The sequence below is a fragment of the Elephantulus edwardii genome, unplaced genomic scaffold (assembly GCF_000299155.1).
Source record: "Elephantulus edwardii isolate Elephantulus edwardi_28Jun2011 unplaced genomic scaffold, EleEdw1.0 scaffold00384, whole genome shotgun sequence".
In the NCBI taxonomy this organism is placed as follows: domain Eukaryota; kingdom Metazoa; phylum Chordata; class Mammalia; order Macroscelidea; family Macroscelididae; genus Elephantulus; species Elephantulus edwardii.
The window spans coordinates 462,220-479,185 of NW_006400134.1; the positions used below are offsets into that span (position 1 = coordinate 462,220).

Here is a 16,966-nt window from a genome sequence, read left to right on the forward strand (position 1 = left end):
CAGAATTTAACTGTTAATTAATCTTCTAAGTATACTTTTTTAAAGTACAGCTTTAAGGGCAAGTACAAAATCTCGCAACTCAATCCCCTAAGGACATATTTCTCATTCATAAAAGTAAAAAAGAAAAATTAGATAGCAATGGAAATATTGTGAAAATTCGCACTTTCATGATGTTTACAACCTAATAAATTATTATAATGATTCTTATTTGCAATTTACACTGTAAAGAAAACAACTATCTACATAGCTTTTAAGGGGCAATATGTGACTATATTAACTAACATCTCAAACTAATAACTGACTTGATGACATAAACAATAAATAACATACAAAAAAGCATTCTAAGTGGTGAAAAGAAAACTATTTCTATGAAACCAGCGATGCTGCAAATGCTTTTTTACAATCTAAGTCTGATTACTCAAAAAAATGTCAGATTTAAAAGAAAATAAAAATTACTCTATTTAGAAAAGATATTCAGTACTACCTTTTAAGCATTTGAGAGTTTCTGTGCTGCACACATCCACCCTCATAGTTGATAACTGTTTTTCTTTCAATTCTATTTGGTCTTCTGAGCGCTTGTACAACAACAGCTCTTCAATGAGGGCCTGAGACTGAACAGAAAATATCATTATTTCATTTACATAATTTCCATATCTTTCCATTTTAAAAAAGAGAAACAAAAATAAAACCCTACAAAACTTTGTGAAAAGATCTTTACTGTCTTCACAGCCAGAGAGAGCAATATCAGTTCTTACTGGTTGCCAAAATCAACCTTTGCATTTACAGCTTAAAAATGCTTTTTTCTTTTCTTTTTTTTTTTTTAATTTTGAGAGGGCAATTTATGATATGGGCTTGAGCATGTAACAGACGATAGCTTGCTTTATCTTCAAACATTTTAATTATGTAAACACAGCCTCTGTGCACTGATTTTAAATTAAGTCAGTCTAATTTAGCAGTCCTTTCTAGAAAGGCAAATTCCCTGACTGACATAAATGTAATACACAACTCGGCTATTAACAAATATTCTCAGAAAAGGTGCTTTTTCCCACTAGTGATAGAAGACTCTTCACAATCTGGGCTCTTAAATTATAGTTTATATACAAATGAGTAAAAAACAAATTGGCCATAAAAAAACTCTAACAAAAAAAAACCTTAAAAAACAAACAAACCTCTATCACTAAAGAACTGATAATACTTTGAGATGATCATCTTATTTTAGAACTTACTCGAAACTCAGCAACTATCTTAGACTTGAGAGCAGCTTTTGGATTCGTAGATGCTGTTGGAATTAAACAAAAGGTCATAAAGAATATAGACACAAAGAAATTATTAAAATTCAGATAAAACTTCAGCTCTGTAGTTAAGGGTTCATTCTTTGAACATAAAGCAAACATGCATATATAAATAATAATAAATCTTAAGAGTAAATAGTGGAATATGAAATTTAAATATTTCAAAGTATGATCAAATATAAACATTTATTCTCTATTTAGACAGGTCTAGCCTACTTACCTCACAAAGACCTTTGAAGTTATAAAAATCTATATATATATTTATTTGGAGAAATTGAGATACATGAAGTACCTTTTTGCCTCATCTGACTGAGAATGAGAGGCTCTCAATATCACAAATAGACAGTGTTCAGGAACAGAATATCCATTTAATCCTGAACACTGGTAAAGAACCTAACTTACAAATATCAATTCTATGCCTATGTATTTGGATCTCTTTTTCTGTTGACTTAATTCATAACAAAAATTAGGCAAGGAGAGTTCTAAGCATATTACCACTGTGGTTGAACTTTGGCTGAAATGATGACTCTTGTTGTTCTTAGGCATGCAATTTATGATCAAAAGGACGTCAAAAGTCTCCCTCATTCAGGAATGAATATCAAATGCTGACTGGAGCAAACCATCCCAAGTGTCTTGTGCACCTCCCAGTTCTCACTGTCTTTCACTTGTTCCCTCCACTCCTTCAAGACTCTCTCAACAATCCTCAGTTTGGCCCATAGCAGCCTATCACATGCAGTATTCCACTCCCTTGATCTCATGCTGGGTAAATAGGATAAAGATAACAGGAGCTCCAGTTAGAGAATGAGCTTCTGGCCAGGATTGGAGGCCCATGTCTAATCTGGCAGAGTGTATCCCCAAATCTGAAGGATTTCATGGCTCCCACAGAAATGCTTCTTAATGCCTAGTCTCCTCTTCAGTTTGGTTGTTTAATGCCAGCTGCCTCTAACTTCACATCTCTTTAAACCTGAAAATTAGCCTGGGCACTAGCAAGTAAAATTGTCTTCTTTCAATTCCCCAACTACTCTTGAATCTTCACTCATTAAAACCCTTTTCCTGCATTTTCTTTGTTTAAAAGTAGTTTTTGCTTATAAGCAGTAATCCATGATGGCTTGTTTAAGTCACTGGGAGCCTCCCAGGCCTGGAAAACACAGGCCTGACCATAGTTTATGCCAGGTACGGTGTCAAATGGTCTAAATTTTCTTCTGCTCCAAAAAGGAGGTAATTTTATATTAGTTGAGATTTTGTTCCTTACTTTGTGATTTCTTCCACTGCTTATTCGGTTGTTTGTTCAGATTTTCTTTCAGCTGCTTCTGAGTTTTGAAAGTGGTACCTGGAAAACATTTCAGTTTTTGCAATCTGGCATTATGGGAAGCTGCTGTCTGTCCACTTCAGTGCCAAAGTTGTAGTATGAAAAAAGGCAATCCAAGACTGTGTGCCGTGTCTTGTCTTTTCCTTTCTTTTAAAAAAATTTAAAATGCCCACCAATTTTAAGAAGCTGTCAAATGGAATTTTTACAATCAATCAAATGACCAATTCTGAAAAGAGGCCAACAGGCTTTTAAAATACTATTTAACAAGTTAAAATAGAGAATTTAACAGCTTCTTAGAAGATACTACTTTTATAGCAAATTTGCAGTTAAATGATAGTCATGGTATTAGATATCATCAGTTTCTACTCAAGAACTTCAATCACATGCATCTAATATACAGAAGAGCATTTAATATATACTTAGGTGGCTTTGAGGTAAGGAGTTGTTGCACTGCCAACCCAAAGGCACGCAGTTCGGATCCACAAGCTGGGTCATCTTCTCCCATGCAATGTATAGTCTTTGAAAACCCACTGAAGGGTCAGCTACAAGTCGATTCCGACTCAATAATAACAATGGTATACGGAAACTTATGTCCATTCCACCCCCCCAAAATATAATTCTAAGCCCCTGTTTAAAATTTTTAAAAAGTTAAGGACAAGGTGCTATTTATTAACATAATGCACAATTTAAAATAAATTCAACAAAATAATCAGATAGCTATTTTACTTGGTATGCTAGTCAATAAAAACAAACCCAAACCATTCCCAAGAACAATTTTCATTCAAATAGATCCAGATTTTTACAAGTATTCACTTTTAAACACACAGGGCCAAATCAAGACTTTATTTCCATTACAAAGCAACAGCACCAAATCTATAAACAGTACAACTTTAAAGCTTGAACCTTGACTCAAATTTTACATTTAATAAAGATACTTACTCAAAGCTTCTCGTAATGCCATAATCATGTCTTCTGGGTATACATTTCTATCTTCCCAGATTTTAAAAATTCGTTCTATAGACTTGGAGACAGATGGATCCCTGAAAAGAAAACATGAAACAGATAGAGAAAACTGTTGATTTATATCCCAAACTAGAAATGTGAGAATTAGGCTGTCAATAAAATAATTTTCTAAACATCTTATGATGTTTATTTAAAACATTTTTCTACAATATACAGGATTAACAAAATCTTAACACTTTTTTCTGTATCACATAATATTTTTTTAAATAAATTTTAATGAAAGTTTACAGAGACTTAGGGTTTCCAGTCATTCATTGTTGTACTTTTCTCCCTACAAACCCCTTCCCCCACAATTCGCTATTCTCCTTGAAAAGAAAGAAAAACTCTTTCATTGATATGCAATCCCTCCTCCCCAAGTCCACTTCACTATGCAGCCTTCACTCTGGACTTGTGTAATGACAAGAATACCCATTCATATATCCCCTTTAAACAGTTCTTTCCCTCAAGTATTTCAATGCAATATACATCATTCCTCCCCTCCTTTTCTGTCTTCCCTCAACCCTGATGTCAGTCTCATTTTACAACAGTGGCCCTATGCAATATTTGTCCTTTTGTGACTGAGATACTTCACTCAGCGTAATGGCCTCCATGGTCATCCATTTTGCATATTTCATCAGTTCCTTGTTTGTCAGTGCTGCATAGTATTCCATAGTGTGAATACACCAGAGCTTCTCTATCCAATCATTTGTTGATGGGCACTTGGGTTGTTTCCAGCTCTTTGTTATTGCAAACAAAGCTGCAATAAACATGGCTGTGCATATATCTGCTTGGGTGGCAGTTATGGTTTCTTTAGGGTAAATTCCCAGTAGTGGAACTGCTGGGTCAAATGGTATCTCTACTTGCAACTTTTTGAGAAAGCACCATACCGCCTTCTACAGTGGTTGCACCATTTTATACTCCCACCAACAGTGAATAAGGGTTCCAGTTTCTCTACAAGCTCGTCAGCATATGATGTTTGCTGTTCTGATAAATTTTGCTATTCTTACTGGGGTGAGATGATATCTCATAGTTGTTTCTTACCACGTTTTTACAACACTTTTTTATATAGATGAATTTATGGATGATGTATTTTTTGATGGATATGCAGTCAGAGAGCTAGTCGAAATACTAATTGACACAGTAGCATCCCAAAATAGAAATGAAATAGATTAAGATAAAATTTAATAAGAAAGAAAATGTTCCAAGAAACTAACTGTGCAAATACAGAATGAGGAAGGCAAGGCTGAACAATGCTAGATTTTTTTTTAAAATAAAAGAGTTTAAAAGCTATTTCATAATAGCATAAGGAAATATTTAAAATGAAAGAGAGAAGCAGCTCTGGTTCACAGAAAGGCAGTTTCTACATTTAGATTTTTCATCTTTCCTCAAGAGAAAAAAACTCTTACTAATATTAGGTGCATTAAGAATTACAAGGAGGAGCTCTGGTGGCCTAGTGGTAAGGAGCTGCAACTACAATTCCAGAGGCGCACAGTTCGAATCCACCAGATGCTCTGCCGGGGAAGGAGGGACAATTTCCTCCTGTACCAGTCAGATCTGATTTGATGATACACTCACACAAAAATAATAAAGTAAAAATTTTTAAAAAAAATAATAATCACAAGGAAATAGAAGAAATTATTTAAAAAAAAGACTTACAAGGAAATAAAAATTAAAGGTGTGTCTTATATGTAACTATGAAAATAGAAAAAAACAATAAAGGGAGGGCACAACTGTTATAAAGAAAGAGGAATCAAATTGGTTCTGTATAATCTCAGAGTGTAAAGTAAGAACAAAGGCACAGTTACAGGAACAGACATTTCAAGGAGGGAAAATATTCTATCATTGTCAAAAACCAAAACATGAAACTATACAGCCTTTAGTCATCCTTCAAGTCAGAAATTGAAATCACCTCCATGACTCAACTTTCAGCCATACAATAGGTCCATCAAGGGATCAATAACACTGGGAGGAACATCAATCTTTTAAGAATCAACCATACAAGATCAAAAGGGTAGCATTTAGCCAGGGATATACAACACAGAAGGCAAAAAAGTTAAGAAAAAAAAATGACTACAAATAGAAGACATGGAAGAAATGTACGAGTGTTGTTATACTACAGGGATTGTTGACTGTTATCAGAATCAATTCATTGCTGTCAGATCAACACAGACTCATGGCTGGATGAGATCGCTCATTTTTCACCCTTGGAGCCACTGGTGAATTCAAACTGGTAGAGAAAAGAAACCTTCGGGTTAACAGTGCAACTCCCGATGGACTATACCACCAGAGCTCCCTAGAGCTAACACAACATCTGCCAAGTTAACACTTTTCAGGTATACAATTAACAGTTTATACAACAGTCACTAATAACTGTCCTCAAATTTCTCACCACAAAAAAACCAAACCTTTATTGCTTCCAAAAGAGCACACAATAATTATTTTTTTAAGTTTTCTTTTAATAACTGTTTATAAGTGAAACATTTACACAGCAAATACAGCTCTCATTTAATAATTTCTATCCTTACTTACCTAATCTTTAAATAGCAAGTTCTTAGGCTACACATTTTTAATTTCTTTTAAAATATTTAATATTTCATGAATCTGCATGTCATTCTGGCAGGCGGGGATTTGATCTATTTGCTGCCAAAATAAGCATTGTTTTTGTTGTTGTAATGTACCAAGCTGCCTGCGACTCATAGCGACCCTTGGTACAACAGCCCTAAACCCTGCTCTATTCTATGCCAATCCCACTGTCTCTGACACACCCATCCCGATTATCTCAGTCACTGAATCAATCCACCTCACAGAGGGTCGTCCTCTCCTGCGCTGTCCCTTCACCCTCCCAGGCATGACGTCCTCTCCAAGGACTGGTCCCTCCTTGCAACATGCCCAAAGTATGTCAGACGAAGCTTCAGAATCCTTGCCTCCAAGGAGCAGACTGGTTTAACCCTTTCCTGGCTGAATATGTTTGTTTTCTTGGCAGTCCATTGTATATTCAATACTCTTCTCCATCATCACAGCTCAAAGGCATCAATTCTCCTTCTATCCTCCCTAGTCACAAAGACCATGGCCTGCACCAGGCACACCTTAGTCTTCAGAGTGACACCATTGCTCTTCAGCACTCTACACAGGTCTCTAACAGCAGACTTTCCCATCGCAATACATTTTTTAATTTCCTGGCTGCTGGTGTCAAGACTGTGAAGCCAAGCAAACTAAAGCTGTGAAAAATCTCAATCTCTTCACCATCCATCTCTGATGCTGCCAATTGGCCCAGTGATGAGAATCTCTGTCTTCTTGACATTGAGCCTCAATCCACATTGAAGGCTGCAGTCCTTGATCCTCTGCCGCAGGCGCTTTAGATCCTTCTCAGTTTTAGCAAGTAGGGTTGTATCATCTGCATAATGCAGATTGTTGATGAATCTTTCTCCAATCCTGATGGCACACTTCTCCTCATACAGTCTAGCCTTCCAGATAATCTGTTCTGCATACAGGTTGAAAAGGTATGGTGATAGGACACATCCCTGGTGTACACCCTTCCCAATTTTGAACCATGCAGTGTTTCCTTGCTCTGTTCTGACGACTGCCTCCTGGTCCAAGTATAGGTTTCACATGAGCACTATCAAATGGTCTGGGATTCCCATTCTTCTAAAGAGTTTGCTACAGTTTGTTGTGATCCACACAGTCAAACACCTTTGCATAGTTAATGAAACACAGATAGATATTCCTTTGGTACTCCCTGCTTTCAGCCAAGATCCATCTAACATTAACTACAATATCCCTAAGTACCACGACCCCTTCTAAACCCAGTCTGCACTTCTGGCAGTTCTCTGTTGATGTGTTGTTCCAGTCATTTCTGGAAATTTATTTTAAAACATAAATATCTTATTTCTTTGACAGCATTAGAATACTGTGTTTATCAATACAATGGGCTACACTTCAAGGGAAAGAATAGTCAATACTTGAAAAACCTTGGCATTTACAAACAATAGATAAGAATATTTCCTTTTGGAACTTGCTATTCTTTATTACCTAAAAGAATTCACATTTATACAACTCACCTTATTTATCTATTAAATACCTTTTCCAGTGTGTCAGTGATCTAATTTTACAGTATCTCTGAAATGGTTTTTAATTGTGATATAATAAAATTCCTAAATATTTTTCTTTACCTGTTTTATGGGTTGAAAACTTTTTCTTCCCTTTAAAATTGTTATTTCCAATTTTATTCATTTGTAATATAGCTTTTCCTCATGGAGAAACTATACATCTTAGAATCATCTAATGAGTTTACCTTTCTCTCACTATTGTATAATACAAGTTACACCATTTAATAAGTTCCCATATGTTGGGTTATCAGACGGGTCAGTTCTTGGAGGACATCATACTTTGGTCAGAGAAGGCGAGGATGGACTGACACAGTGACTGCAACAATGGACTTAGCACAACAGAGACTGTGAAGAAGGTGCAAGGCTGGGTACAGTTTTAATCTGTTGAGTCAGAGACCATGGCACTTAACAACAATATAAGTTATAGATTCTCTTAAAGGCTGTATGCTTTCTTCCTTTAATCTGTCCATTTTTGTGCCAATATCAGCTCTTGATTACTACTGCTAAGTCTTAAGTCCTACTTTATCACAGGTTAAATTCTTTTTAGATGATACAGTAGTTAAAAGTGCCTGGCAGTTAATTCAAAGGTCAGTGCTGCAAACCCAGCAGCTGCTCTAATTGAGAAAGATGTGGAAGTCAGCTCCCATAAAGATTCCAGTGCTGGCAAACACTATGGTGTACTTCTATTCTGCTCTACTGAGTCACTATATGTCAAAATGGTAGTAAGTCCTACTTACTCTTTTTCTTAACTGTCTAAGCTATTATAAGATATTGAACTTTCTGTGTGAATTTTAGAATCTTTGCAACAAATTCCTCCAAATTTCCAGTTGGTATTTACATATCTCTTTATGTCTTGTTATATAACAATTTATCATTTTCTCTTAAAAGATCTGACTTACGTCCTTCTTACGTTTTTGTTGTTACTCTGAATATCCTTTTTTCCTGTATATTTTAATCAGTCATTTCTGATGTATTAAAATGTTACTGATTCATAGGTATTTTTAATCTAGCAAACTTGCTAAATCTACTTTTTGTTTATAAATTATCTTTCAATTTATATGCAAACCATCACAATGTCTCTATGTGATGTCTCTATACTTAACTAAAATTCTACAGTTTTTCAACAACTATGGTACAAGCTCACACTCTCAAAATAAAAGGCTTGGTGGAGAGGAAGGATATACGGCGCAACCATTTTCTGCCCCATCCTACACTGGCAAACAGAGGAGGATATCTCAGCTTCTGAAGTTGGGTCTTTACTACTACCAATATTAATTTAAAAAATGTTAAAGTGATATTTTGTTGAAATTAATTGCAAATTACTATGTGAACATGATACTGAGAATTTATTATTTCATTATAAAAAATATTGTGAAAGCGTTTTTCTATAGTGTATACTAAAATCATTAGTGCTTCAGCTAATGTATAATTATTTATATACTAACCCAACAATGAAAGTGTTCATGTCTTTTGTTCATAGAGTCACTATGAGTTGTCCATGACTCGACAACATTTAACAACAACAACATAGAACTCAGCTGGCCTAACAGACAGAAAGTGATGTTACCAAGCCAAAGGTGGGTGATTTTATCTGTGTTCCTCAGACCTGCATTTAATTGTTTTTGGTCAAACATTCTTCAAGGTGGTAAAGCAGTGATCTGTCCATTGCTTTACAGAGGTAACTCATGATTGCTGTGATGCTGAACACTGTGACTCTGATGTGCCAAACGTGGTATTGGTCACCCGTGGCGGACAGTGTTTGGTGAAGTTCCCTGATTAAGCTTGGAAGTAGGAGTGGCATCCAGTTCCGAAACAGCTTGCCTCTGGAAACCCTATGAACTTGGAGAAATGAAGAAAGTTATACAAGTATTCAGGTCTTTTGTTCATAGGGTTATTGTGAGTCGCCTACTACTCGATGGCATTTAACAACAACAACCCAACTTAATCTTTTCTCGTTGTTGTTAAAAAGCCATTTAAAGCAAACCAAACTTACAGTGACTGTATGAAGAGCAGATTAAAACTTTGCTCTCTCCTGCCCCATCCTCATGATCTTTGCCATGTTCAAATTCACTGTTAAAGTTACTGCATCTTCCTCTTTGTAAAAAGAGGAAGGACTGTGTGTGGATGGCCATATCTGACCTTTATCAACTTGACAAAGGGAAACTGTCTCCGTCAACAACATCAACAAAACAAATTCCTATGAGGTCAAGCATGTCTCCCACACTCCTGCACCTCTTTCTACACATCCCAACACTAATTTTACTGCTTTACTGGGTCCAAAATCCAATGTAATAGTTCATAAGAGAAACAAAACCATACTGGGAAGTCAAAAGGCTAATTAGGTTAGTAGCAGTGTAAGAGTCAGAACAGGTTCCAAAATGTGCTTGCAGGTGCCTCAGCATTGAACTCTCAATTCCTATTATGGCTCCCTCCCAAAACTACCAGTGGTCCAACAAACCTGAGTAAGGCTCTTAGCTCTGATTCTGTAGTGTAGCAGTCCCAAGGTCTCTTCTCATGTCAGGTCTCTGGTTCTCCACTGTGGCTGCTGCTCCGTGAACCCTAGTCTGGCTCTATGAACCCAAGAATGTCTGGCTCTGAAAGAAACACTACATCCTCTTGCTTTCTCTTTTGCTGATGGGGAAGATCCTCCAATTCTGCTGCTAGAGCTACTCAATTTAATGTCAAGCCTCGCCAATCCCTGGTGAAATGGTGAGACTAACAAATCCCCTTGTGGATAGGCTAATGCACCCCATTTGCATATTCCCACCCATCCACTTGACAAAGTAAGTTAATGGACTGGGAATCCATTTTGAACAATAACCCCTTAACATCACACATACTTATGTTTATTGCAGTATTATTTATAATACCAAAGAGCTGGAAACAATGCAAGTGTCCATCAATGGGCAAATGGCTAAAGTAACTATGGTAAATTCACAAATGAAGTATTATCATAATTTAAAAATATTCAAGAATACGTAAGATAATGTGCAAGGATGAATCCAGAACAAATTATGTTGCATGACATAAGTTATAATAATGGTATAAAACAACTAAGACAAAAAGCTAAGTTATAAAAACAACAATTTAAAAAGCTAAGGAAAAGTTACAAAAGTTAAGAGAATGGGAAGGAAGAGAAAGGATAGTAAAATTTAATATACAGATATATTGGATCAAGGGAAGGGCAATATAAAACAGGTCTGATTAGACATTTATAATATATTGGTTAAATTAATCAACTGTAATGTTATAAAACAAAATGTCTATGAATAACTGTGTGAAAAACCAATATGTAATCTTCTACTGAAATTATAAAAATGTAAAAGTGACTGCCTAAGGAAAGGTTTGCATTCAGAATCATTTCTGAATGATTAACAGACAGCAATGGAGAGAGAAGGGAACAAAAATTAATAGACAAACTGGGTTAAGGGAAGAGTAATACACAATAAGGGATTGATTAAACATAGTCATTAATCCATTTATTAATTCTTAAAATAGAAATAATTAGAAAAGAAAGAAGTAAACACAGGGAGGAAATAAGATGTGTGATGTTCAATACCACAAATAAAAACTCTTTATGAACTGTTGAAGGGAATGACCTCTTCTGTGCCTTTTCACCCAATTCAAAATAAAAAGCTCCAATTAACTCTTCCATCAACAGAAAATAAGAATTCTCAGAATGTAACAATCTAACAATGGCATGTGGCTTTATATTTTTGTCCAATCTGGTAGGTATGTTGATCAACTTCTATTATTCTCTCAGCTACAAAACCCATCCTTCTTTGTCTCACTTTGTAATATTAAGCCAGACTGCAAATTCTACTTATCTCCATCCCTACCTTGCATCCCTCAATCAAGATAATCTCTGCTACCAGAGGACTCTTGAGTGACACGACACGACAGTCTGGAAGAGGCAGCAGGGATTATTCTCAAGTAGATGAGAATATAGGGGTAGCACTTTAGCACAGCAAAGAACTGCTCTTACAGGACAATGAAGGATGCTCACCAGCCTGGTTCTTTGCTACTATAGTGTAGGAAGTATGATTCAGTATCAGTCTACTCTCTTACCAAAGTCTGATTATCTATAAAGACAGGTGGCTCCTTATGCACTTTTTCCTCAGGTATAGGAGGACTAGTAACTGCTTTCAGTAGATACAACTCCATCATACCTTAGAATTCTCTTTTATCCCTTTTAAATAATTAACTACCTTTCCCCTGAGCTATAGTACAGCTGTGCTGCCAACCCAAAGGCAGACAGTTCAAATCTACCAGTATTTCCTAGGGAAAAAGATGAGCAATGTCCTCTGATGTATATATTCTGGAAACCCGCTGGAGGTCAGCTATGAGTCAGTTCCAACTTGCTAGCACATAACAAGAACCTTTTGTGTACGTATTTTTTCTTCTTAGCAGAACAAGTGAAAAAGATTATGATAATAAGATGGGGAGGGGGGAGAGACAAGACAGAGGCAATGGAAAGTAGACATTAGACAGACTAATGAAAAGTAGGCCAAGAAAAGAGTTAAAGGGAAAAAGAAAGAAGAGGGAATAGGGGTAAAGGAACCCTGGAAAGAGGAGTGAAGCCAAACCTTACAGCATGCTGACAGCAGAGAAGAAGAGATGTTACCTATAATATTTCTCTGTTCAAATTTGGACATGTAGTTTTGCCTTATGATACATCTCAGTTCTAGCATTATGATGACATGGGATGTTGTAGCAGAATAAATGAAAAATTAAGAATTTAGCTGGATGCTACTATGAAACGAAAGAGATTTATAAGAATTAATTTTTAGGCAGTTATTTATGTTAATAGCTGTTTGAAGTGACTAATAAACAACATGTTTAAATTTCTAATACAGAAAATTCCAAGTAAAGTCTTCAGTTTAATTTTTTTTTTTTTTTGCACTGACTGAATGAATTTACTGAGTTAGGTCAGGTTATTGTTAGGGGTTGTTCTATTGGTTACAACTTTAGAGTGACCCTGCCCCTCTCAGTGTAACACAGTAGAACTACCCCTCCAGGACTTCTTAAAGAATGAACAAGCCTGCCTTGGAAGACGTGCACCCAGAGTTCTATGTCCTTGAAAGTAAGGATGGGGAGACGTCATCTTATTATACTGTGGGCTCGTTGCCAGAAAGGGCCAGTCCTTGGACAAGGGCATCATGCTTAGCAAAGCAGAGGGTCAGTGAAGGGAAGAAGAACCTCAACAACATGGACTGACAAGAGTGACGTCCTTAATGAGTTTAAGAACAGCAGAGATGGTCAGGTTGGCACAGGATTGGGCAGGGTTTTGTTTTGTTGAACAGAGGGGTACTACAAGTTGGGAAGATCTTGAGAGCACCTCAGTTTAATTTTTTTCCCTATAATTATATTTTATTAATTTTCATAAACATTCACAGAGATTTTGGGCTTCCACTCATTCATTGTTGCACTATTCTCTCCACCCTCCTCCCAGTTTGTTCTTGTCCAAATGCCACAGTGCTTGTCAAAGCCAGTTCTGATTAATCTTCTTTGTCAGTGTATCCTTTGCCATTCCCTATCACTCCTCCCTGAGAGAGACTTCACCCTGAGTCATAAGGAAAAGGGGACGGCGTATTCTCTTAGCTACTTCCTGCTGAAAAGGGACGCTGTGGGTTTCAGGGTGAAGATCTTCTCTCACTACTCTAAAGGGCCCCTTTGGCAGTAGGAAACACATAGACTATTATGGAGACTGATTTTGGAATTCAGATGCACTCTTATTGATTGTGCTTGGCTGTACATGTACATATCCTTGAAGATGTATCATGGGGGTGTTGCAACCTAGAAGACACAAATTTGACTAACAAGTTATAAGTACATGAGTCCAAAAATTATGGAAAAGTAAAAGAAAAGATTCTTTCATTGTTTTACAAACCCTCCCCCAGGTCCCCTCCACCATGCAGCCCTCGCTCTAGTCTCCTGTGATGACAGAAATACCCAGTTACATCTCTCTTTTAGACGGTTCTCTCCCTCCTCTGCTTCAGTGCAGTATACATTATTGAACCCATCTTACTCAGTCTCTCCCCAACCCCAAGGACAGTCCCATTCTACAACAGTGGCATCATGTAATATTTGTCCTTTTGTGACTGGGATATTTCACTCAGCATAACTCAGTTTAATTTTTTACTCATCTTTTTCTTACTAACTTACACACACATATTCTTGTTTATGTACTGACATAGTATTTATCTACCAGGATGCTCACCAGTCTGGTTCTTTGCTACTACAGTGTAGGAAGCATGCTTCAATATCAATCTACCCTCTTACCAGAGGTCTGAATATGTGTAAGGACAGGATATTTTAAGGTCCTCTGTGGTGTCTTATGTGTTGCTGGAAACTTTGTCATCAGTATTACAAATACAACCAGCATCACCCATGGTGAACAAGTTTAATGGAGCTTTCAGACTAACACAGACTGGAAGCAAAACTGGCAATCCAGTTCTGCAATAAAGGGTCACTGAAAACTCCTGAATGGTAGAACACTATCTGAGAAAAGGCTGAAATGTAAAGCCCCAGGCTGGAAAGCACTGGTAATACAGGAGGGAAGAATGACTCCTTAAAGTAGAGTCTATCTGAATGATTTAGAATGGATTAAAGCTTTAAGTCAATGATATGGTTATCATTCCAACTAAGAAGAAAATGCTTTAAGTAGCCATTATTAAACGGAACATGGAATGCATTAAGTACTAATCAAAGAAATCTGGAACTCGAAATCCATAAAGATGGACATCCTACTTATTAGTGACATGAAATGGACTCTAGAATTGACCATTTTTCAATCAGACTATTTTAAATCCTATGTTCTACTTTGCTGGAAATGACAAACTGAAGAGGAACAGTGTAACATTCATTATGAAAAAGAACAATTCAAGAACACTGTAAAAAAGACCATTTTAAGGTCCTAAGTACAATGCTGTCAGTGATAGGATAATATCCACACACATACTGTGAAGACTTCTACCAGCCTGATGCAAACATGCAGCCAAAATACGTAAATAGTAACTGAAATGCAAATTTTGAGAACAAAGGGCTGGTAGTTGGAAAATACGGCCTTGGTGATAGAAGTAATGCTGTTATCACATGATGGAATTTGGCATCATCAATGACTTACTCATTACAAGTATCTTTTTTTTCTGAGAGTGTGTGCATTTCTAGTTGCTGTTGAGACAGAACTGACCCATGGCTGACCCTCCAGCAGGTTTTCAGAGGCAGTAAATATCTTGGGAGGAAACTATCCATCTTTCTTCTGTGGAACAGCTGGTGGATTAAACCATGTGTTTTGGGGATTGCAGTATAGCGTTTTACTATTAAGTCACCAGAGTTCCGGTGTTATCATAGTGACACTATGAAGAGCCATTCTGAAACCTGCCCTATCCTGAGCCATCCTCATCACCTCTAAGACACTAGAGCTTATTGCTGAAGTCACAGTGTCAATCCATCTTCCTGGGGGTTGTCGTCTTCTCCTTTGCTGATTCTCCAAGCTTGCAAGAATGATGTCTCTTTCAAGGAACAGCGTTGCCTAGTTACATATCCAAAGTATGAAAGACAAAGCTTAATCATGTTTGTCTACAATAAACACTCTGGCCGCACCATTTCCAGGACATATCTGTTTGGCAGTTCATGTGATATTCAGTACTCTTCTCCAGAACCACAACTCAAAGGCATCAGTTCTTTTTCTGTCATCTTTATTCATTGTTCAGCTCGCTGATGTAACTGAGAAGATCATGCCTAAATCAGTTGAACCTTCCTCTTCAAACTGACATCACTGCTCTTCAGTATTCTAAAGATGTCTCTGCAAACTTGCTCAATAAAATAGGTATCCTGATTTCCAGACTGCTGGTACCGAGGGTAGTTCTATATAATTTCTTGTATGTAGTCTTCAGTATGGATTGTGTCTCAATGTCAAGAAAACAAACCTTCTTACCGTTGAACCAATATGTCATGATGGATGGAGAGACTGAAGCTGTCAACAGCTTCATCTTACTTGGACCACAATTAACACCCTTGGTACAAGCAGTCAGGAAATAAGGAGACGCATTGCACTCAGAAAATCTGCAGTTAGGGATCTTTCCAAATTACTGAGGAGTAAGTGATGTTAGTTTGAGGTCTGATTCAGGCCATAGTCCTTCCAATTACTAACTATGCATTCGAGACCCAGACAATAAATAAGGATGACAGAAAAGAACTGACATCTTTGAGCTGTGGTGTTGGAGAAGAGCACTGAACACCCCATATACAGCCAAGAGAACAAAAAGATATGTCTTGGAGACTGTGCAGCTAGAGTGTTCTTTAGAGGCAAGAATAATGAGGCTTGGCCTTACATACTTTGGACATACTGGAAGGAGGTGCTATTCCTTGGAGAGCGACAAGATGTTGGGAGGGGGTAGAGGGTCTTGAAGGAAAGGAAGACCTTTAACCAGGAGGACTGACACAGTGACTGCTGCAATGGGCTCGTATGTCAGGAAGTGTGAGGGTGGCACAGGACAGACTGGTTTCGTATCTTTTGGTCATAAGGTCCCTATGAGTCGTATAAGACTCGACAGCACCTAACAACAACAACAATCCTTATCTGTAAAATAAAGGTAACATCTTTATCCATAACTATTCATTATGGCTGTTCTGAGAATTGTAGTTGTTATTCACTACTGTCAAGTCGATCATGACTCATAGGGACCCTATGAACAAAAGACCTGAAGCCTTTCTATAACTATCATAAGAATCAGAGAACTAGAGAATTAGAGAAGCTAATTATGATGCTGTTGTTGTTGACTGCCTTCAAGTCAAGCATTACTCATAGCAACTCTATCAACAAAAGGCCTGAAGCCCCTCTACAACTATTGACATTTATCAATGTTCATAGAGTTTCTGGAGGCATGTTGTTTAGTGGATACCATTCCTGCTTCCACAGAAAGTAATTAAATAAATAGAAAATAATATAAGAATGCATTTTAAAGAATGATCTTGTTGTTGTTATTATGTGCCATCGGATCATTTGCGACTCATAGTGACCCTATGTACAAGAGCCGAAAACGCCGTTCTATGCTGTGCCAACCTCACTGTCTCAAACACATTCATTCCGACCACTCCACTCACAGAATCGATCCATCTCATCGAGGGTCTTCCTCTCCTGCGCCGTCCCTCCGCTCTCCCAAACATGATGTCCCTCTCCAAGGACCAGTCCCTCCTTGCAACATGCCCAAAGTATGTCAGACGAACCTTCAAAATCCTTGACTCCAGGGAAC

At 37.2% G+C, this 16,966-nt stretch overlaps 1 protein-coding gene across 3 annotated transcripts in view; it reads right to left on the reverse strand.

Annotated features, from left to right (window-relative positions):
• Nucleotides 1-16,966, reverse strand: part of RPRD2 (regulation of nuclear pre-mRNA domain containing 2) — a 136,030-nt gene that overhangs the window by 25,332 nt on the left and 93,732 nt on the right. For 2 of the 3 annotated variants that reach the window (XM_006902212.1, XM_006902213.1), the window contains exons 3-5: nt 3,541-3,641; nt 1,227-1,279; nt 485-611 (exon numbers count right to left, since the gene is read on the reverse strand). In XM_006902212.1, coding sequence (XP_006902274.1) covers nt 485-611; nt 1,227-1,279; nt 3,541-3,641 — 281 coding nt within the window. Of the gene's footprint in view, nt 1-484; nt 612-1,226; nt 1,280-2,544; nt 2,623-3,540; nt 3,642-16,966 lie in introns of all 3 variants that reach the window. The other variant, XM_006902211.1, reaches the window with a different exon arrangement.